At 38.7% G+C, this 23,212-nt stretch overlaps 1 protein-coding gene across 1 annotated transcript in view; it reads right to left on the bottom strand.

Moving 5' to 3' along the window:
• Positions 1-23,212, bottom strand: part of wdr36 (WD repeat domain 36) — a 100,539-nt gene that overhangs the window by 64,964 nt on the left and 12,363 nt on the right. The window contains exons 2-9 of the mRNA XM_072583649.1: positions 23,074-23,101; positions 20,001-20,101; positions 15,130-15,247; positions 13,319-13,451; positions 11,616-11,670; positions 9,984-10,116; positions 9,363-9,538; positions 3,342-3,462 (exon numbers count right to left, since the gene is read on the bottom strand). Of these exons, the coding sequence (XP_072439750.1) occupies positions 3,342-3,462; positions 9,363-9,538; positions 9,984-10,116; positions 11,616-11,670; positions 13,319-13,451; positions 15,130-15,247; positions 20,001-20,101; positions 23,074-23,101 (865 nt within the window). The remainder of the gene's footprint in view (positions 1-3,341; positions 3,463-9,362; positions 9,539-9,983; positions 10,117-11,615; positions 11,671-13,318; positions 13,452-15,129; positions 15,248-20,000; positions 20,102-23,073; positions 23,102-23,212) is intronic.

Here is a 23,212-nt window from a genome sequence, read left to right as displayed (position 1 = left end):
AAACACAGCTGAAGAGAATTTTTGGAACTGTCTTCTTTGAAAGGCAGTGGAAGCAGAATCATCAAATCTTTTAAGGCAGGAATGTATAGATTTTTAATATGCATGGGGACAAAAGACTATGACAAGTAAACAGAAACATAGTCACAAAACTGGGCAGGATGGAGATTGCTGAGGAGGATATAAAGCAGTTTCAGAGTGCTTCAGAGACATTCAATGAGTGGTCAAATACATGGGGGATTCATTATGACAAACATAAGTGTGACGTTGCCACTTTGGTCAGAAAAGCAGCATGATAAAGTATTAATGATAGATTGAGAAGTATTGATGTGCAAAGAATTCTGGATGCTTGTGTGCACTAAAAGTAAGCATTCAAGTACAGCTTGCCGTCAGGAAAGCATAGCACGTTCACTATCATTACAAAAGGATTGGAATACAGGAGCATGGAAGTCTTATTGCAGCTGTACAGGTCTTTGGTGAGACCATACCTTGGGAAGGGTCTGTGGTTTTGGTCTTCTGACCCAAGAAAACATATACTTGCCATACAAGGATTGCAGCAAAGAGTCATCAAACTGATTCCTGGAATTGAAGGTTTGTGATAGGAGGAGAGATGGAGATAACTGGCCTGTATTCACTGCAGTTGAGAAACATATAAAATTCTGGCAGAACTGGACAGACTAAATGCAGAGATGATGTTTCTTCACAAACTCAAGACAAAATACAGCAGATGCAGGAAATCTGAAATAAACATTTCTGCATTCATGACGTTTCTTGTGGCTGGAGGAGTTCCAAACCAAGAGGTTACTGTCTCAGGATATGCTGTAGGTCATTGCTAGCCTGACGTGAAGAGAACTCCCTTCACTTAGCAGATAGTAAATCTGTGGAACTCTTTACTGCAGAAGACTGTGGAGGCCAACATATTTAAAGAAATACATTGTTCTAACACTTTGATTAAGACCTATGTATTAAATGGCACTTTCTCATCAATGCCAATGGTCAACTTAGATTATACCACAACCATTCAGTTTCAGACCTCAATGCAAACTTTGTTAAAGCATGAAAAAAGAACTCAGTGTTACCAAACTGGTACCTGAACATGCATGACACCAACGAGTCCCCGTGAAGGTGAAGTCAACATGAATTAGGGAGGGAGTGAATATTTGCCACTGTCTGGAGTCACTAGCACAAAGATATAATTGGAGCTGCCAACAATCTCTCAGCTCCAGGACAGACGGGGACACCGTGTATTTAAGATTGCAATGTTATAATCAATTTTCAACTCCTCAGAAAACGGAGCAGTCTGTGCCTACATATGCAAGACCGAGACAACATTTGGGTCTCGGCTGATAAATAGTAAGTAGCATTCACACCACTCAAGTGGTGTGACAACAACCACTTCCAACTCCCCTGACAGTGAAGAACATGCTGAATCCATAACCATCAGCTAACTTAGGCTTCACTACTGGTGAAACATTTAACTGGTCCAGCCACATTAATATCGTAACTACAAGAACAATGTATTCTGTAGGGAATCACACACCGGGTGATTCTCAAAAATCACCATTGAGAAGTATGATGGTATGCTCCTCAACCCAGATGATTGGCACCTCCCCCAACACCAAAAAAATATATCCTCTCCAATGCTATCACCATGCTGCAGAATGTATATCTCCATGACGTTGCACATTAATTCAAAGCTTCTTCAACAACACTTCTAAACCCTTAGTTTATTTTGCCTAAAAGAATATGGGCAGCAAGAGCATGGGAATACAACTGCAAGCTCTTCTCGAAGTCACACCATTTTGATTTGGAATTAATCACTATTCCCTCACTGCCAATGGATCAAAAATATATGGACTCTGGTAGTTCAAGGCAATAATTCACCATCCCTTTCTCAAAAATAATTATGGCAATAAACACCGGCCTTACCAACAACGCCCATATCCTATAAAGTGACAAAAGAAAACTCACCGACACCAAAAATTAAGAGAATCAGAAGATTGCAAAGATAAAACAAAGGACAGTAGTTGCCGAAAATCTGAAATAAAAATAGAAATTGATGAAGAAACTCAGCAGATCTGACAGCTTCTGAAGCGCGGTCACTGGACTTGAAATGTTAACTCTGCTTTCTTTCCATTGTTGCTGCCAGAACTGTTGAGTTTCTCCAGCAATTTCTGTTTTTGTTTTGCTAAGGTTAAGAAAAATGCTTTTACGGAGGATTGTTGAGGAAATGATTTATGCGACCATAAATGTTAAATCCCATTCAAATGCAATTAGTTAAGTGCTTTTGCAGACTGCAAACTTTGAAATTTCTGTGGTTTTGATGCTTAAATATCTTTTACATCAACTAACACTCTCATATACAACGATGACTACAGAAGACAGGCTATTATAAGCAAATAGGATGCAAGACTCAGTGCTCAAAAATCAACTCAAATCATCTAGGAGAGCAAGACTAGAGAGTACAACATTTTTCACTGTTTAGTTTCTACATACGGTTCAGGACTGAAATGCTCCAACTCATTTCGAATTTTTTTCAGAACATTTATTTGAGAGACTTCTGAAGAAATAAAATTCAGAAGAGCTAAACCGGGGCAAAGAAATCTCCTCCACTCTCACACTGAGAATACTTTTTTAAGAAAGGCAATCACATCTTGTTCAACACAGATTTGGAGGAATTTTAAAATCAAAATGTGTGAATATTGCAGATATTTCAAAGCAGTAAAAGAAACACACAGTACTATATTTTTAATTTATTAGAGTATGGTGATAGCAAGCTGTCCAGAAGCTTTGCATATACATTTGACTGACAATAGACAGCACAGTGAACTGTTAGACAGTTCATGTTCATTTGAATATTGTTGTCCACATATTTGGAAAAGAAAATACATTGGCAAAAGCTTGCCGAATAGCCCAATGGCATGGAGTTGAAACATCTTTTATAATAAATTTGCAACATTGATAATATGGATGTATGCAGAATGATAGGTAACAAACATTAAATTAACAGCAGCAAAAATAGAAATTGTTGGAAAAATCCAGGAAATCTGGCAGTATCTGTGGAGAGAAAGCAAAATTAATGCTTCGAGTTCAGTGACCCTTCTCCAGAACTCTGCTTTCTCTCTGCAGATGCTGCCACACCTGAGTTTCTCCAGCAATTTGTGTTTTTGTTTCAGATTTTCAGCATCCGGTTTAACAGCATTTGCTTTCATGGCATATTCAGCAGTTTCATTTTTATTACATTTCACTGATGTTTAATCTGAATAAACAAAGTGGAGATTTATTACTATACAATCAAATAACTAAAGACCAAGCAATAAAATGCAAGAAATATCTGTTCTTACCAGAGCTAAGAATATTTTGTCCATCAGATCCATGATATTTTATTTTAGTTGGAGGGGCACTATGACCAATACGGCAACGTAAAAGGCGACCTCCACCTTCTGGAGCATCAAAAACCCATACCTGGCCATGAAATGGAATACATTTATAGTCATTTCAAAACAGATGGAGGATGAGTAAGAAAATTAACATTCATGATTCATTTGGTTTAGTTTTAATTAAAGCATATCCACTGATTTATCTAATATATTATTCTGCTTAACTGAAACCAATGTTGAATTTAGTATTTTAATATCATATAACTGCTTAGCCTCACTTGACAAAGAAGAGTTACAGGATTAGTGCCGAAAGACCCCTGTTCAGCTTATTTTTATTCCATGATTGTGACAACATGCAAACCTAAAGATCAAATAAGGTGAGGTAACACCCGACCAGCTCATTAACTCCTGATCAGGTAACAAAGGATGTAGGGAGGGATGATTACAACGTTGCTCTGCACTGGCTTTATTTCAGTTGGTTTTAGAAGAAAGGAAACTAAATATAAGTCTATTACAATTAACTTTGTAACAGTATGTATTTAACTTTGTAACTTTACCATCCTTTAGACTTCTATCTCTCAAGACTGAATGTATAAGAATATTTCATTACTTCACCGTTTTTACATGTTGTACTTTAAGTACTTACAGTCACTTATTATCATTCTGGAATTTTTCCACTGTCTCATGCTAATTTACATTCTTTTTTACTCTGTAACAACATTTTTTTTTAAACTCTAAGATTTGTACCTAGGTAGACCCTGTTCAAGAGGGCTACAACACACTGCAGCACTCCCAACCTGCAAAGAGAAGAAAAACAACATCCCGACAAAGTCTTTGCCAAGAACGGATATCCCCACAACTTCATCCACTGATACCTAGCAGACAAACAACACCCTGAGGACATACCAAGACCCAACACATGAGCCATGCTACTTTATATAAAAACATCTCGGAATTAACAGCCAGACTTCTCCAACCACTTAGATTCATGACAGCCCATAAACTAACAGCCACACTCAGACAACAGCTTCCCACAGCAAAAGACCCTATACTCATCACGTGCAACCCTAATGTAATTTACAAGATTCCATGCAAGGACTACATAAAACACTATTTAGGGACAACAGGCAGACATCAAACAATCTGCATCCACAAACACCAACTAGCCACTAAAAGCCATGACTATCTGACCCTAGTAGCCAAACACACAGATGACAAGGACCACAAATTCAACTGGGACAACACAACAATCAAAGGACAAATTAAACACAGGACAGCTGGAGAATTTCTAGAAGCATGGCACATCAACAGACTCCATCAACAAACACATAGACATTAATCCAATATACTGGCCACTACAACTACCGGAACCAACAAACGGAAGCAGCAGGAAGGGAACCAAATAAATTATAGAAAACACAGTACAGTAGTGCTTTACAGGATGCTCCAAAGCACTGAAGAGGTCACGTAGACAGGGGACGAAACGTCTGCAAATCACCTTCCCAGCTTGGCGAACATACTCACAACTATGGCAACCATCATCACAGCTATAAGTCTTTATGCAAACCTTGAGCAGTAGCGACAAGAGCAGGTCAGAGGCTAGGAATTGTCACAAAGCTGGTCCTTTTTTCAAGGATACTGTGTCCTTGATATTTTTCCAGAAAGCTCGTAAAACAGTCCAGGCTAAATCGGCTGGGTTGGTACAGAGGTGGAAAGGGTATTGGGAGGCCTTTTTGCTTGTACGTAAATAGATCCCATAATTACATTGATACTGTTAATTAAACAACTGAGACTTTAGGCTACAGCTTTCATGTTTTAGAAGAAACCTTTATAATGAAAGGGGAGTGGGCAGTCCTGAAAGCTGAATTCTTGTTTTTTAGTTCAGTTCAGCAGTGGAGCTGTGGAGGCATACTGCTAAACTCTCTCCTTCTGCCCTTCTAACTTTGTCTTGTAAGCCTCCATTTCAGTTTTACTCTATGTTTATGGGGAGTGTTTATTGGGACTGTTGTGCACTTTTGGAACAGCATAATTAAGTCTAGTTTGGATAGACTGAGTTCTGTGGGTATTCTTTATTCTGTTTTTTGTGTTTCATTCTGTAGTTTTGTGAATAAATTTTTGTCTGATTTAAAACCTGGTAGTCAACCTAGCTAACTTACTCCAGGTAATTTTCACTGTACACTTACCAAAACAAATAGCAAAGTTACAGTCTGGGCTGCCTGCTTAAGAATGTTTGGAGTGGTCTGGCCTAGTCTATAACAGAATACTGTTGCAAGTAACTCACCCCCTGACTCCCGAAAGCCTGTCAACCACTTACAACGCACAAGTCAGAATACTCCCTACTTGCCTGGATGAATGCAGCCCCAACAACACAATAAGCTTGATACCATCCAGGACAAAGCAGCCCGCTTGATTAGCACCACATCCACAAGCATCCACTCTCTCTACCACTGACACTCAGTTGCAGCAGTGTGTACCATCTACAAGATGCACTGAAGAAATTCACCATAGATCCTCAAACAGCATCTTCCAAGCCCAAGACCATATCGAAGGATGTATGCAGCAGATAAATGGGAACACTATCATCTTCAAGTTCCCCTCCAAGCCACATACCATCCTGACTTGGATATATATCACTGGGTCAAAATACTGGAATTTCCTCCCTAATGGCATTGTGGGTCTACCCACAGCTGGTAGATTGCAGCAGTTCAGGAAGGCTGCTCATCACCACTTTCTCAAGGGTAACTAGGGACTGGCAATAAATACTGTCCAGTTAGCAACACCCACATCCCACAAAATTAACATTTTAATAAAGTCTTCTTTAAAGCACAAGTTATACAAAACATGTGGTCAGACCCACCGAGTTACTTCAGCATTCTGTATTTGCTCAAAAAGATTTATATTGCCAAGAGACATCCTTGTTCCTGTACTCGAACCCTCTCATTATGAATATCAACATAGTTTGCCTTCTTGGCTGCCTGTTCCACTGTAAACTTACTTTGTGACTGGTACAAGAGTACACTCAGGTCTCCTCTCTCAATTTATAGCCAATTAAATAATAATCTACCTTCCTATTTTTTGCTATCAAAATGGCTAACTTTACATTTATCCACATTATACTACCATGCATTAACCCACTTTCTCAGCCTGTCCAAACCATGTTGTAACATCTCCGCATCCTACTCATAGATCACACTCCAACCCAGCTTTGCATCATCTGCAAATTTTGAGATATTCCATTTATTTCCCTCATCCAAATCATAAAACACTAACATTTTATTATCCTACGAATCTTTGAAGAGTAAGAAAATTTGAGGGAGGAGGGTAAATAACCCAACAGTAACTGATTGTCTCTTTTGTCAAGGTTTGCTCCCACTTTGTTGATTCAAATACTGAACTAGGGAGTAAGTGTAAAATTATAGTACCACCTAATGGCCAGAGTAAAGCCCTACATATCACAGCAAAACTCCTACTGATCTATAACAATTTTAATTTTAGCATTTTAACGAGAGAGGAAGGGAAGCAGTTGGAGATAAAGCAAAATCCATGGATGGTCCCAGACAAAGGAGAGAGGAGCAGAGTCAAGTGTGTGTTGCTGGAAAAGTACAGCAGGTCAGGCAGCATCTGAGGAACAGGAAAATCAAGGTTTCAGACCGGAGCCCTTCATCAGGAACAAGGCAGGAAGCCTCGGGGATGGAGAGATTATTGGAAGGGGGTGGGGCTGGGGAGGAAGTAGCTAAAAGTGCAACAGGTGGATGGAGGTGGGGGTAAATGTGATAGGTCGGGCAGGAGGGCGGAGCAGAAAGGTGGGATGGAAGATTGACAAGTGGGACAGGTGATGAGGACGATACTGAACTGGAAGGTTGGAACTGGGATAAGGTGGGAGGAAACTGACCAAGTCCACATTGATGCCCTGGGGTTGAAGGGTCCCAAGGCAGAAGATAAGGCATTCTTCCTCCAGGCATCAGGTGGTGAGAGAGTGGTGATGGAGGCGGCCCCGGAACTGCATGTCCTTGGCAAAGTGGGCAGGGGAGTTGAAATGTTTGGTCATGGGGTGGTGGGGCTGATTGTTGCAGGTGTCCCAGAGATGTTCTCTAAAGCGCTCTGCGAGGGGGCATCCAGTTTCCCCAGTGTAGAGGAGACCGCATTGGGAGCAATGAATACAATAAATGACATTTGTGGAAGTGCAGGTGAAACTTTGATGGATGTGGAAGACTCCTTTGGGGCCTTGCATGGAGGTGAGGTGGTGTGGGCACAGGTTTTGCAATTCCTGTAGTGCCACGGGAAGGTGCCAGAAGGGGAGGGTGGCTTGTGAGGGGGCCTATTCTCTCCCTAGATACCCTTTTATCCTTAACGTATTTGTAAAAACCTTTTGGATTCTCCTTAACCCTATTTGCCAAAGTTACCTCATGTCTCCTTTTTGTCTTGCTGATTTCCTTCTTAAGTGTACTCCTACTGCCTTTATACTCTTGTAAGGATTCACTCAATCCATCCTGTCTATACCTGACATTTGCATCCTTCTTTTTCTTCAACAAACTCTCAATTTCTTTAGTCATCCAGCATTCCCTACATCTACCAGCCTTTCCTTTCACCCTAACAGGAATATATGGCTCTGGACTCTCGTTATCTCATTTTTGAAGGCTTCCCATTTTCCAGCTGTCCCTTTACTTGTGAACATCTGCCCCCAATCAGTTTTTGAAAGTTCTTGCCTAATACCATCAAAATTAGTCTTCCTCCAAATTAAAATTTCAACTTTTAGATATGGTCTATCCTTTTTAATCATTATTTTAAAACAAATAGAATTATGGTCATTAGCCCCAAAACGCTCCCCCATGACATGTCAGTCACCTGCCCGCCTTATTTCGCAAGAGTAGGCCAGTTTTACAACTTCTCTCGCAGGTATATCCACATACTGAATCAGAAAGTTTTATAAAATTATACCTTAAATAAATGAACTTTATTCAGGGGTATTTTCTTATCATGATTGACTAATCTTTCATAACTAAGTGGGGAAATTAAGACAAACAATTAGGCAGTTGACAATATGCAAAACCTGTGTGTGAATTACAACTTCTCAAAAACATCTAGATACTCAAAATGTCTAGTAGAAACTAAAACCTCACTGCATTGAAAACTGTGTTCTAATCTAACAGTACAATCCTTATCTGATGTGACACAAGTCAGTACAATTGACCATCTTAAAGAACTATTAGAGCCTATCAAGTAAGGACAATATCTTCACTATCAGATTTTTAAAAGTAACTGTAAAAAAAGTTACAAAGAACGGAGATAGCTTTGCGAGTTACAACAAACTATAAGTTTAACCCCAAGTGTTTTACTGCCCTGATCAAGTTCATGCTGCAGTATAACCTTCATGCTAATTGTTTTCTCCCTTTAGAGGGAATACATAATAATCAAATTATCTATTTACAGATCTTTCATCCAGTTTCCTTAGAAAACATATTGTCAGGATTTTGTGTGGAAGTAGTAGCTCTGCCACTGATCAACTCCAGCCCTGAAAGCCAGCACCTCATTTTATGGTTCTAAGGCAATTAATTGTCTATCATGGATTCTGGTCCTCTGGGAGAGCATTCCCCATCTCCTACAGCTGCTGGTGAATTATAAAGCTGGAAGCTGTCCAGTCCTAATAGCACTGGTAGTGGTACCTTCTGCTGGGATTACAAAAGATTCCGGAGTGGGGACTACAGCAGATTCCACAACGGCCACATTAGAAGACAGCAAGTTGGAGTGGGGACAGCTTTCCATACAGGAAAGGCCCTCCATGGGACACAGCATACTCGAACACGAGGAACATGCCACCCCCCTCCCCTTCCACCCAAAGACACGGAATACATTGGGTTTTATTTTGTGCCTTCCCCTCACTTATGAAGTGCTGATATCTTTGGTAAAATTGTGAAGTCCAAAATTCCACTCAATATTTTCTAAGCTTGCAATAAGCAGATTCAATTAACAGCACATGGACGATACCCGAATTGCATTGTCTTCACCAGTGGTAATGAGAAGTGGTTCTCCATGAACAAATGTTAGTCCTGTAACTGCTGTTGTATGAGTTTCCCTCATTTGAGCAATCAGTTTCTTTTCCTCCAAATCCCATAGTCCAATATGACCCACAGGACTCCCGGCTGCCATCACTGGATAACCATCTTAAAAAATAAAAAGGTAAAATAATGTTCTGTGTGAGGATTCTAACAACAGTGCACAAAGCAATTTATAAGGAGTGCAGTACAAAGTACAGCTAACTCATCAGATATCATAATAAAGTGAAAAAATTAGTTTTTCCATGGTCAGTGCAAACATTCTGCTTCACAATACTTCAACAATTGTAAAATGAACATACTACATCTAAAATTTTAAACTCTCAGCAGCAAATGGAATAGTGATTTAAGTTTTACTTCATGCAACTAAACAATTGAATTATGAAAGAGGTATAGAATCAATTGCAAAATCAAAATAATGAAGCCTTGCCCTTAAACAATGACAGTGCAGCTATCCTTCAAGCATATTAAAGATTCCTAAATCTTCACCTAATACAGAATTCATCAATCTCAACTTAAACTCCTTTTAATCAAGATTGATATAATCAATTACCTGTACGAAATGATATTGCCGTGATTGGTCCCCAATCTTGTTGGAATTTCATCAACATCTCATCATATTTCACATTTTGAATAATTATCTGACCAGACAGGAGGCCTACAGCAACTACATCCACTGCTGGGGTCTGAACAGTAAATTAAAAGCAAATGAAAACATGGAAATCAAAACTTTTGTGCAACTAAAAGTGAAATTTTCTATAAGGAGTATAAACGTGACTGAGTTATGATAACCAATTAAATGGAATTCATTTATGAAGTGTACTTTTTAAATTTTGAAAACCATACTCCACAATCCTGTACATTTGTTTTGAAAGCCACAAATCAGTGGCCTGGGTTACAGAGTTATGTTCCTTAAGTACAAAAAAAAAGTAACATATGAAGTGCCAGGGAGTACCTTTCTTTTAGGCATACCTTTTTTTTAATTCTTTACTCTTTGAAAAGTTATCCAAATTAAAGTTGTTTCTTAAATTACACATTAAATTAAAGGAACTAAAAATGTTACTACTGCTGAAAATATGCAGCATGCTGTTGAAGGTTGTTGTCACACACTTATCAAGATCGATAAGACTATGCCAAATTTCAAAGGGGTAGCAATTTATACTGCAGCAGTTCAAGGCGGCAGCTTACCACTTTCTCAAGGGCAATTATTGATGAGCAATAAATGCAATCTATTTAGTGGAAGTAGACCCACAATGCCATTAGGGTAACAAGTTTCAGGATTTTGACCCAAGTTGAAAGAACAGTCATATTTTCAAATCAGGATGCTGAGTGGCTTGAAAGGGTAGAACTTACAGGTGGTGACATTCCCACGTATCTGCCACCCTTGCCTTTCTAGATGGTGGTGGTTTTGGAAGGTGCTGTCTCAGGAGCCTTAGTGCAGCACGTCCTGGAACACACTTCTGCTCCTGTGCATTATGGTGTCAATCAAGTCCTGGATGGTGTCAAGCTTGAGTGTTGTTATAGCTTCACTCAATCAGACAAGCGGGGAGTATTCCATCACACTCCTGCCACATACCTTGGCAATGGTGTACAGACTATTGGGATGCAGGAGAGGAGTTTTTTGCTGCAGGATTCTAGCTTCTGTATTGCTCTTGCAGCCACAGCATTTATATGGTTATTCAGTTTCTTGCGAGTATGGGACTGACCTTGTTACAATCACTACAGTGGATGCCAGGACACTGAGGAGACACAGATTTTTAACTGGGAACAGGTTGAAGGGTTATGGAGAGTGGATAGGAAAGCGCAGTTGACGACAAAATAAGATCAGCCATGATCTCATTAAATAGCAGAGCAAGCTTATGGGGCTCAATTGCTGACTCTTGATCCTAGTTCTTATGTTTCTTTTCAAATGGAATTGATTTAATACTTGAAAGGAAAAAGTCGGGTTCATAGATCATCCAAGCTTTGACTAATTGGAATAGCTATTCAAAGAGTTAAAGTAGACTTAATAAGTAAATTTCCTGTCTGTTTCTAGAGCATTTTTTGGGGAAATAAGAAACTAATGATTGACTTGTATGCTACAAAGCATTTATACAGAAGTGAGAGCATCATGCTTTCAAATATATGTACTATAATAGTTAATAATTAAAACAATAAGCAGCACATTACAAAACACTGCACTGACCTGTTGAAGCGCTGATACTCCTGAGCCCCAACCTTGAAATGTATACAAAAGTTTGCTAGAACAGAATCGAGACATAAATCACATTAAAACTATTGTTCAGTAAAGAAAATCCCTTCACTACATTTGTGAGCTATATCCAGCTTTAATCATCAACTATATTATTAATAATTCCCAAATTATTATTTAATGAATATTACAGAACAATTCCACACAAAACATCCTGTATTGGAGGGGGGAAAATCAAAAACGATTCTAGAAAGGAGGTCAATTTAAATTGAATACTCCAAGTTACCACAAGCTATTTGTGAAGTCTAACAATAGCCACATTCTTTGAAAAATGTTTCTTTTGCAGTAGTAAAGATAAACCAGAGTAAAGTTCATTCAGTCAGATATAACATTTCAGACATATGGTTTACTTTTCTTAGAAATGACTCGCTCCATAAAACCGATAGAGAATCACTGAATGGTTACATGACCGCAAACATTTTCATAAATATTATCTGCATCTTCAAATTGCTAAAGTGCAGTGTCCAAAATTTAAAACATTTTTTTCAGCTGTGGCCAATCAAATATTATTTGAACATTGTAACTTCCTTGCTTTTAACTCCATACCTTTATGTATAAAGGCCAGGATCTCATACTTACTCAGAAATTTTAAACAGAATGAAATGATAGTGATTAATTATTTTGAACAATCACAGGGAGGTGTTGCTTACAATCAGTTGTAATCATCAGCAGTCAAATATGCAATCTTTCTCAAGGAAATGATATTCATAGAATCCCTTAGAGTGGAAGCAGGCCATCTGGCCCAGACCATTCAGCCACACCAACCCTCCAAACAGCATCCCACCAAGGCCCAAACCCCTACTTTATATCCCTGCACTTCCCATGGCTAAATCTACCTAGTAGGTACATCCCTGGACACTATGGGAAATTTACCAAAACCAATTCCCGCCTCAGGCAACTGACTGCGTGGAGTTTGCACGTTCTCCCCGTGTCTGCGTGGGTTTCCTCCGGGTGCTCCGGTTTCCTCCCACAGTCCAAAGATGTGCAGGTCAGGTGAATTGGCCATCCTAAATTGCCCGTAGAGTAGGTAAGGGATAGATGTAGGGGTATGGGTGGGTTGCGCTTCGGCGGGGCGGTGTAGACTTGTTGGGCCGAAGGGCCTGTTTCCACACTGTAAGTAATCTAATCTAATCTAATCAATGCACCTAACCTGCACATCAAAATGGGGAGAGAAAATTAATAAAAGTGGAAAGAGTTACACAGGTCAAGATTTATCTTCTACTTGAAAAATAGTTCATATGTTCGATCTTTTATAAATGATGCAGCGTGTAATGCCCATAAAATTTGGCTGCAGTTTTACAAATAATGAGCTATCATGCATATCATGCAGAACTCCACAAATAGTAACCAGCATCAAAGGGCTGAAGTCAATAATAAAATGAAAATCCCATGCACAAAGAATACAAAATTGTATTATGCCTTAAATAAAACAGGACACAGCGTCAAAACCTGGAACTATGGCATGATTCTCTAGACAGTGAAATCCCAATCACTATCCTTCATCAATAATAAAGCAAAGTGGTCAGATTAAACCTAGTTATTGGTCTTAAACTGGTTTTCATTTTAATTGAGTTTTATGAAGCAAAATCTTTAATACTTAAATGATTTTATAAAGAAGCTATTAAAATTGAACTGACTTGGACTTGATGTTCCATAGTTGAAGACTCCCTTGTTGACTGCCAAGAAGAATTTTGTTGATGTAGGTGCTTGGATGCAAAAGGGCAGAAATTGTAAACATGATTTTATCAAAGTTCAATTGAAGATACTCCTCTGTAAATAAATAATCAAAAGTTAGGCAAAAGTAACAAATACTTACTAAGCTAATATTCCAGTCAATAATTAATGGTATTTTGCAAAGGCAAGTGTACCTTAACAACTATACAGGTACTTTCCATTCTCTTGCCAAGCCTATCGCATTAAATCCAGAACTGAAACTACTATTCCAGCTATCGTCAATTTCTTTTTAAAACATCTTTTACATTTGTATTCTATCTTTTTTTCCATGACAATAGCTACACATATTACCAGGGTATCTTTACAGAATTTTAATTTATCAAATATTTCACAGTGATATATAATGTAAAGAAGCTCATGTCACCATCAAGCTCAAAAGCACCACATGCAACAATATTGAACCTTACAAATCAGAAAAGTATCAGGATCAATTGAGCTAAATCTGATTTACATGAAGTTATGCAATGATTACAGATGCAGCTGCAAGGCACTGCAATTACTGCCAGAGTCCTCAGGCGTAGACAATTCAGCTAATGCTCCCACTTCCAATCATTACACGTTTAGATTTCAGTACAATATTGTATAGAAGAATTAAGGTCTTATGTCCGGACATAATTGAGATGAAGGAACTGAGGGCATTGTTGCTAAAATTGCATTTGATACAAAGATAGATGGCAGGACAAGTAGTGTTGAGGAAATAGGGAAGCTACAAAAGGACTTGGACAGGCTAGGAAAGGGCAAAGAAGTGGCAAGTGGAATACAATGTGAGAAAGTGTGAGGTTATCCACTTTGGTGGGGAGAACAAGTGTAGACTATTTCCTAAAGAGCAAAGGCTTTAGAAATCTGAACCACATGAGAACTTGGGAGTCCTCATTCCAGTTTTCTTAAGATTAACACGCAGATTCAGTTGGCAGTTACAAAGGCAAATGCAATGGTAGCATTATTTCAAGAGGACTAGAATACCAGCACAGGGATATATGGCTGAGACTGTATAAGGCTTTGGTCAGACCACATTAGGAATATTGCAAGTAGTTTCAGGCCCTGTATCTAAGAAAAGATGTGTTGGCCTTGGACAGGGCCCAGGAGAGGTTTACAGAATGATCTCTGGGATGAAGGGCTTGTGATACAAGGAGTGGTTGAGAAGTTTGGGTCTGTACTCGATAGACTTTAGAAGGATGAAGAGGCATTTCACTGAAACTCTCAGAATACTGAAAGACCTGAATAGAGTGAACATGGACAAGATGTCCATGTCTCCCATTAGTAGGAGAGCCTACGCCCAAGGACACAGCTTCAGAGTGAATGTACAACTCTTTAGCACTGAGATGAGAAGGAATTTCTTCAGCTAGGAGGTGGTGAATCTGTGGAATTTATTGCCATAGAAGGCTGTGGAGGCCAAGTCATTCTGTAAATTGAAGACAGAGAAAGATAGGTTCTTGATTAATAGGGAGATCAAAAGTTAAATTAGAGCTGGATAATGTAGAACACAGAATAAGTCACCAACTTCAGATTTGCAAGGTTAAAATTAAAGAACCAAAAAGCAAACAAACTAATACTGCAAATCTTAATGATGCATGGTATGTTACCTCTTTATTAAAGATAAATTGATAATCTCAATACTTCCAAATGATTTTCTTTAAAATGTAGGAAGGTATTGTTTAAAGAGGTTAAACTGTAGTTGTACTGGAACAAACATTACATCATCTAATAAACTTACCCTCTGATTGTACATCCCAAACTATGAGCTTGTTATCACGATCCACTGAAATCATGTGATCACCAAATGGCAACAGGAGGTGGACTTCTCCATTATGTCCTTTGTAAGAGTGCACAATCTAAAATTAAGGGTAAAAAATAGCTGGTAACAAAAAAACAAATATTGCTTCTAAACTGAAAAAAAATTTGTACTAACAAGTAAAATGAATGAATTACAATGAAAGAATTCACTGAACAATCAGTGGGTAATTTCATATATATATGTACATCAGATCAAAAGTAGATCAGTTAGCGCCGAGAACCTGTCCTGCTACTCATTTCTGACAGGTCTGAATCTTTTGTTTTTAAAACTAATTTGCCTAGTCCAAGACCCTAAACAAAGACTCCTGAAGCAGAAATAAGCATATTGAGAGGAAAAGGTTCCCTTTGTACCGAAACCTTCGATCTAATTACCCTTTAATTTTGTACATTCCAAGGAAATTAGCTGCAGTTTACGTAATCTCTTCTTGGAGTCTGCGCTATGCAAGTCGCCAAATTGTGCAAGTTTTTTTTAAACTGACAGAATATAAACTTTATATACCAAATATTTAAAAGGTACATTTTGGCATCAGTTGAAAATTCAATGGATGAGAAGATAACATCTCTAGTCTCTCCTTCCTCTCTTTCAATACTGACAAACAAAAAAAAAAGAAACAGAATTTCAGAAAACATGTTATGAATACAGGTCTGATAAAAAATGGTTGTTTGCTTGATAGTCATTCAGAACAATGTATCACAGATACTACAAACATGAAATAAAATCAGTGAATGTTGTGACTACTTTGGCCTGACAGTGTCTAGCCAAGTAAAGGAATTATTGTTTTCACCTGAACTGGAAAAAGACAGAGCCATGACAAATTTTCAGCAAGTACAGACACAGCAAAAGAACTGAAAAGTATTCTGCATGGAAGATTCCAATATGCATCACCAAACGTAGTTCAGCAGCACCACAACTGGCACAGCTTGTCAAGTCCTATTGGACATAGTTGATAAACTGGGTTTGCAGCAGGTAGTGAGGAAACTAACAAGACAAACAAATTTACTTGGCCTCATTCTCACCAATCTACAAGTTGTAAATGCACTCATCAAGGCCAGAGTGACCACTGAATAGACCTTGTGGAGACAAGTCCTGTCTTCAGATTGTTCACACTTGTCTGAGCGCTTTGGGACACTACCACTGTTTTAAATTGGACAGACTTCATACATATCTAACAACTCATAACTGGGCATTTTTGAGGCATTGTGGGTCATCAGCAGCAGCAGAGTGGCCAGATACTGTCAGACCAGGGTAGTTCCAACATCTGCTGTTTTTATTTTGCATTTGCAGCATATGTAATTATTTGCTCCTGAGTGAATATCAAGAAGCAACTTGAGGCAAGACCATTTTTACTAGATCTATATCCATAACTGGTTTTCCCAAATTATATCCATTACTTGTTTTCTACATGGCAATATTAAAAGTGAGAAAATGGATACTAACTTTTCATCTACTGAATTTTAAATTTTCAACTGATGCCAAAATATATATTTTTAAAACAAGCTGTAATCTCATGGTCAACATATCCCCACTCTACCATTACCATCGGTTCAATTCTGGCTCACTGAAGAGTACAGGAGGACCTGTTAAGATCAGCAAAAATTCCAAAAAGTGTTAACCAAGTGAAACTATAACATAAGACCACCTGCATGACAAACAACAGAAGCAGCATGCAATAAACAATAGTGAAGCAATCCCACTACAAACAGATCAATACTAAACTCTGCAGTCTTATCAAATTGTCATGAGTAGTTATGGACAATTAAACAACTAGCAGGAAGTTGAAGCTCCACAAACATTCCCTTTCTCTCCAAAGAGGGAACCTAGCAGAGTGGAAGAGGGAAAGTTGAAACATTTGCATCGATCTTTAGATCAAAGAGTCAAGTGGATAATCCATCTTGGTAGCAAATTTTGAGAAATTTGTAGCTCAGGTTGAGGTTCTGCATGTAGGTTTTCGCGCGGAGCTGGAAGGTTCATTTCCAGATGTTTCGTCACCATCCTAGGAACATCTTCAGTGAGCCTCTGGACGAAGCACTGCTGATGTTTCCTGCTTTCTATTTATATGTTTTGGTTTCTTTGGGTTGTGATGTCATTTCCTTTTTTTCTCAGGGGGTGGTAAATGGAGTCCAAGTTAATATATTTGTTGATGTCATTCCAACCGGAACTCTATACGTGGAGGCATTCTTGTGCGTATCTCTGTTTGGCTTGTCCTAGGACAGATGTGTTGTCCCAGTTGAAGTAGTGTCCTTCATTATCTGTATGTAAGGATACTAGTGAGATTGGGCAATGTCATTTTGTGTCTAGTTGATGTTAGTGTATCCTGATGGCTTGTTTTCTGCCTGTTTGTCCAATGTAGTGTTTGTTACAGTCCTTGCACAGTATTTTGTAAATGACATTAGTTTTGCTTTTTGTCTGCATAGGGTCTTTCAAGTTCATTAGCTGCTGTTTTAGTGTGTTGGTGGGTTTGTGGGCTACCATGATGCCAAGGGGTCTGAGTAGTCTGGCAGTCATTTCTGAGATGTCTTCGATGTAGGGGAGAGTGGCTAGGGTTTCTGGACGTGTTTTGTCTGTTTGGGTTTGTTGCTGAGAAATTGGCGAACTGTGTTCATTGGTAACCCATTCTTTTTGAATACACTGTATAGGTGATTTTCCTCTGCTTTGCTTAGTTCCTCTGTAATGCAGTGTGTGGTGGCTCATTGAAATAATGTTCTAATGCAGCTTCGTTTGTGGATGTTGGGATGATTGCTTCTGTAGTTCAATATTTGGTCCGTATGTGTTGTTTTCCTGTAGATGCTGGTTTGAAGTTCCCCATTGGCTGTTCGCTCTACTGCGACATCTAGGAATGGCAGTTTTTTGTTGTTGTTTTCCTCTTCTTCAGTGAATTTTATGCCAGTAAAGGTATTATTGATGGTCTTGAAGGTTTCCTCCAATTTGTTTCATCTAATGATGACAAGGACTGCAGGCTCTGACAACATTTTGGAAATAGAGCTACAGATGTGTACTCCAGTCCATATCCATGGCCTACTGTTTCAGTACTGACACAACACCAAACATAGAAAACTGCCCACATGTGTTCTGTACACACAGATCCAACCTGATCAATTAGCATTCCATCAGTCACTCCTGATCATCAGCAAATGATGCAAAGAAGACTTTGACAGGGCTATTCAGGGGTGTTTACAAAAGAATGATCTGTCCACAAACACTCAGCTATTGATATCAGCCTTGGTCCAAAAAAAATGGGCAAAAGAGCTGATTTTCAGGGTTGAGGTGAGAGTGACTGTTCTTAGCAACATAGGGCATGAAGGAACCCAAGACAAAACTGGGGTCAATGGGAATCCGGGGGGAAACTTTCACTGTTTGAAGGCATACCTAGCACAAAGAAAGGTGGTTTGGTTGTTGGAGCTCAATCCTCTCCACCCTAGGACTTCACTCTAAGAGTTGCTCAGGGTAGTGTCCTCAACCCAACCATCTTAAGCTACTTAACCAATGAACTTCCCTCCATCATATGGTTATAAGTGGAGTTGTTTGCTGATGATTATACACTGTTCAGCATTATTCACTACTTCTCAGCGACTGAAATAATTTCTGTTCCGGTTTTGTGACTTATGGACAATATCCAGGTTAGGGTTGACAAGTGCCAAGTCACATCCACACAACACAAATGTGGATAATGACCATCTCGAAACAAGAGAGAGAATCTAACCATAAACTAATCCCCCACTGCCAACATCCTGGGTGTTACAACCAACCAGAAACTGAACTGACTCAGCTATATAGCAGTTACAAGAAGCCCAAGGCTAGGAATCTTGCATCAAGTAATATTTTTGCCCTTCCTCTATCGACAAGCTAGAAGTTAGAAGTGCAATGAAAAACTTCCTACTTTAGATAAGTGCACCTCCAACAACACTCAAAAAGCTTAACACCAGCCACATCAAATCATGCCAATCGATTAGCACCCCATCCAGCAATCATTCCCTTTACTTACAATGCACAATGGCAGCAGTGTATACCATCTACAAGACACACTACAGTAACTCACCAAGTCTCTTCTGATAGCACCTTTCAAAGCAAAGAACTTTACCACCCAGAAGGACAAGAGCAGCAGATGCATGGGAGCACCACCACCTGCAAGCTCCCCATCAAGCAATGTACCATTAGGACTTGGAAATTTTGCCACTCCTTTTCACTGCATCAAAATCCTTGACATCTTTCTTCAAAACATTATGAGCATACCTACACCAAATAGACTGCAACAAACAACTTTTATTGGCTTACTGTATATTAAAAAAAAACACAATTAGGTTAGAACCGATTTTCTTTGAATAGGGAAGAGCTGGTCATCTCTTATTAACTCACACTTCTCTAAATGATGATTAAATTTTGTCAATTGGCTACAGCAGGCCTTCCAGTCACAGTCACATCAGACTGCTTGATCTGTAACTATATCTTTGCTCCTTTTTGAATAGAAATGTAACATTTGCAGGCAGACTCCTTTATCCAAGGATAATTAAAAATTTGGGGTAACAGCCCATATCTCCAGCCTATCTTAGCATACTGACCTAGATTGCATCCCTATACCAGGTGACTTTTTAAACTTTGAAGTTTGCCACGTGATTTGAGTATCTCCATTCTATCTACATTTATCCTTTATCACTAAAGATATTTAAATTGCGAGATTAATAACTTGCGTACACAACTGGAAAAAAATACAAGTTGATTTTGAAGTTAAAAAGTCTCAGAAAATGCTCAACATCTTTGTCACTTTCACTGAGTGAGCAAAAACATAAACTCACCTCCTTGTTTCTAGCAAATGCTTTTACTGAGTTGCCATGAGCTGCAAACACAAGCATTCTGTCTGCTGCCAGACAAGTGATGTCTTCAGGAAGTGCATTGCCTAAAGGGATAGATTACAATATTAAAACTGGAAGTCCATCAGAATTGATTTTTTGTAAATTAGGTGGTTTATTTTGTTCCACGTGGCAATACCAAACATCCTTAGAAAAAAATAGTTCAATAACAATAATACAATTTCTACAACTAATACTTCCTAAACATAAAAATAGATTGAGGAAAAACTAACAAAACAATAGCCTGTACTTTCTAATAGCAACTACACAAAAATAAAGATTTCATAATGCATTGCAAGGTGCTGGATAGACAAACAGAGCAGGAGAAGGAGGAACAGTTATAGGAGATTAAAAGCATGATCACAAAGAATTTTAAGATGGTTTCTGTTGTTTGGAGGAGAAGACATTAAGGAAAGGAGTTTCAGAAGTTTGGCGTGTAGTGATTGAAGAATGTTAAACAATTTATTTTGAAACTTATTTTTCTGCTATCAAATGCAAGTTTATCAAAAAATAAATCAAATATATAGTTACTCAAGTGATCGCAAATAATTTATTCTTTTAATGCATAGTTGCATTTTTAATCGTTCCATAACTTTAAATGCTGCTCATCTAAAATATTTGCTAAGTTTGCTGAAAGGTCCATATCCAGAACATGATAAATCTACTTTTTGTCAATGCTGCCTGACCTACTGGTATTTCAAGTACTTTTATATCAAGCCTTGGCTTATATGAAATTCCTATCATTTTACAGGCTCGAGACATCAATGGATTGAAAGTCCTTACATCTCTAATGCTATTGTGCAGATCTTGATGACAAAATGATTGTCATTTGCAATGCCCTGCATTCTTGGGAACACTGCCACCTGACAAAGGTTTTGTCCTGTCAAACTTGCATCTCTTTCCACAGGGAATGTGAAGAGGTGACTGTTACTTGTAAGGTTCTGCTGGCATCTGTACAGTCACCAAAAATGCCATCTCTGAAAATAACAAGCTTACCAAGAGATGGCTCAACTTTGAAACATTTTTCCTTGTACTTTAAAAGAGATGTCTCCATTTTTATGAGCTGCCAGAAGAAATGGTGGAGGCTGATACAATTATAACATTTAAAAAGAAGCTGAATGAGTATATAAATAGGAAGGGTTTAGAGGAGTATGGGCCAAGTACTGGAAAATGGGAGTAGACTAATTTAGGATTCCTGGTCAGCACGGGCAAGTTGGACCGAAATGTCTGTTTCCATGCTATACATTTCTATGACTTGATAATAATGACGACACTTCAACAACATATGGTTGGTAGAAGAAAACGATTGGTAAGGAACGGCACCATAGACATAAGTAGCTCTTCTTTCTCGCAACTCTTTCCAGCAAGTGAATCCTTGCAGACTCAGCCTTATGACTTGTGTTGGTAGCTAATGGTTCTGTTGATATGTATTAAATACCTAGTAGTTGAAGATAATACAGTAATCAGGTCATAATTTATTGTTTACATACAGGTACGTTGCTTTTAGAACTTGTTGGTCATGGAGGCAGGTGGGGTCCTGGAGTGCATTACTTATGCCAGCAATAACATTTTATTTTGACCCGTTTCATTTTCAGTTACAGTGCCCTAAAGAACTATTGGAGATGTATGTATAAAGAAGAGCGAGTTAGCACTTAGTGTTAGAAGGGAAAGGAGAGGGGGAGGAGGAGAAGAAGAGGGACAGGAGAAGGAGAAGAAATATAAACTCTATGGCAAGCATCAGCCGTCTTAGTGTATTCATTACAGATATGTTAAAAGGTCTTTAACAATTTGCACCATCCCACTTCAGGGTATGAAAGATATAGTAATTCAATATTAAACCATCAGCATGAAGACTATGTAAACCTGTGTTAAATATGCACAGTACAAACAGCCACAAAAACTGATTAAATCAACAAATAAAGCTGATCTGTAATGTGAAGAAACCCACCAAACGCAAACAAGTTCCAGAAGACTACAATGATCTTGATATGCTTTGTTTCCCCCTACCCCGGCCCACATTCAGGTTGCTGTTAGCAAAGGTCAGTAAAATATATCTCTTAGAATAGTCCATACTTATTTTTAAGAAGTTTCAAAACTATATTTCAAAGGCTTCTTTTATTCACTCATGGACATGGGCACACCTGGCTGAGCTGGCATTTACAACCAGACCCTAGTTGCCTTTGAGAAGGTGATGGTGAATTGCCTTATTAAACCACTGCAGTCCATGTGTCGTACGTAAACCCACAAGGCCGTCAGGGAGGGAGCTCCAGGATTCTGACCCAGCAATACTGAAGTAACCACAATAAATTTCCATGTTAGGATGATGTGTGGCTTGGAGAGAGACTTGCAGATGGTGCTGTTCCCATACATCTGCAGCTCTTGTTCTTCTAGATGTTAGTAGTCATGAGTTCAGAAGGTGCTATATTAGGAACTTGGGAAAATTCTGAAATGCACTTTGAGGATTGTACACACTTCTGTTTCTGAGCATAGACGGATGAAGGAGTTTGAAATGTTTCAAGTCTCTTAAGAACTTAAGAATGTAAGAACTGGGAGCAGGAGTCGGCCATCTGGCCCTTCAAGCCTGCTCCGCCATTCAATAAGATCATAGCTGCTCTTTTCTTGGACTCAGATCCACTTACCCGTGCTCTCCCCGAATCCCTCAATTCCTTTACTGTTCAAAAAAAAATCTTAGGGTTAAAAATGTTCACTGAAGTAGCATCAACTACTTCATAAGTTAAACCCCCTCAACTTCGGAGTCAACCTAGTGAATGAACCTCCTCTGCACCCTCTCCACTGCCAGTACATCCTTTCTCAAGTAAGGAGATCAAACTGTACACAGTACTCCAGGTGTGGCCTCACCAGCACCAAGCCTATAGGACTCTATTCACCTTGCATTTTGATGCACATTCTTAGGCAAAATGAGCCTGAATTGTACTTCTCAAAATAAAAATGGAGACATCTCTTTTAAAGTACAAACAATTCAAATTTTCAGAATAGGAATAAATATTTGTATACTTACTAACTGCAACAATCCCAAGTTTTTTCACCTGTTGAACAACAAAATTTTAGTGATTAGCTCATTCTTGATTTCTACATGATAATATACAAATTACATGATTAATGCTAATGAAACCTTGACAAAGCATTTCAAAATTTAA

This window comes from Chiloscyllium punctatum, chromosome 2 (assembly GCF_047496795.1).
Source record: "Chiloscyllium punctatum isolate Juve2018m chromosome 2, sChiPun1.3, whole genome shotgun sequence".
NCBI classification, from domain to species: Eukaryota; Metazoa; Chordata; class Chondrichthyes; order Orectolobiformes; family Hemiscylliidae; genus Chiloscyllium; species Chiloscyllium punctatum.
Note: the sequence above shows the minus strand (reverse complement) of the source record. Positions and strands in the feature narration are given on the sequence as shown.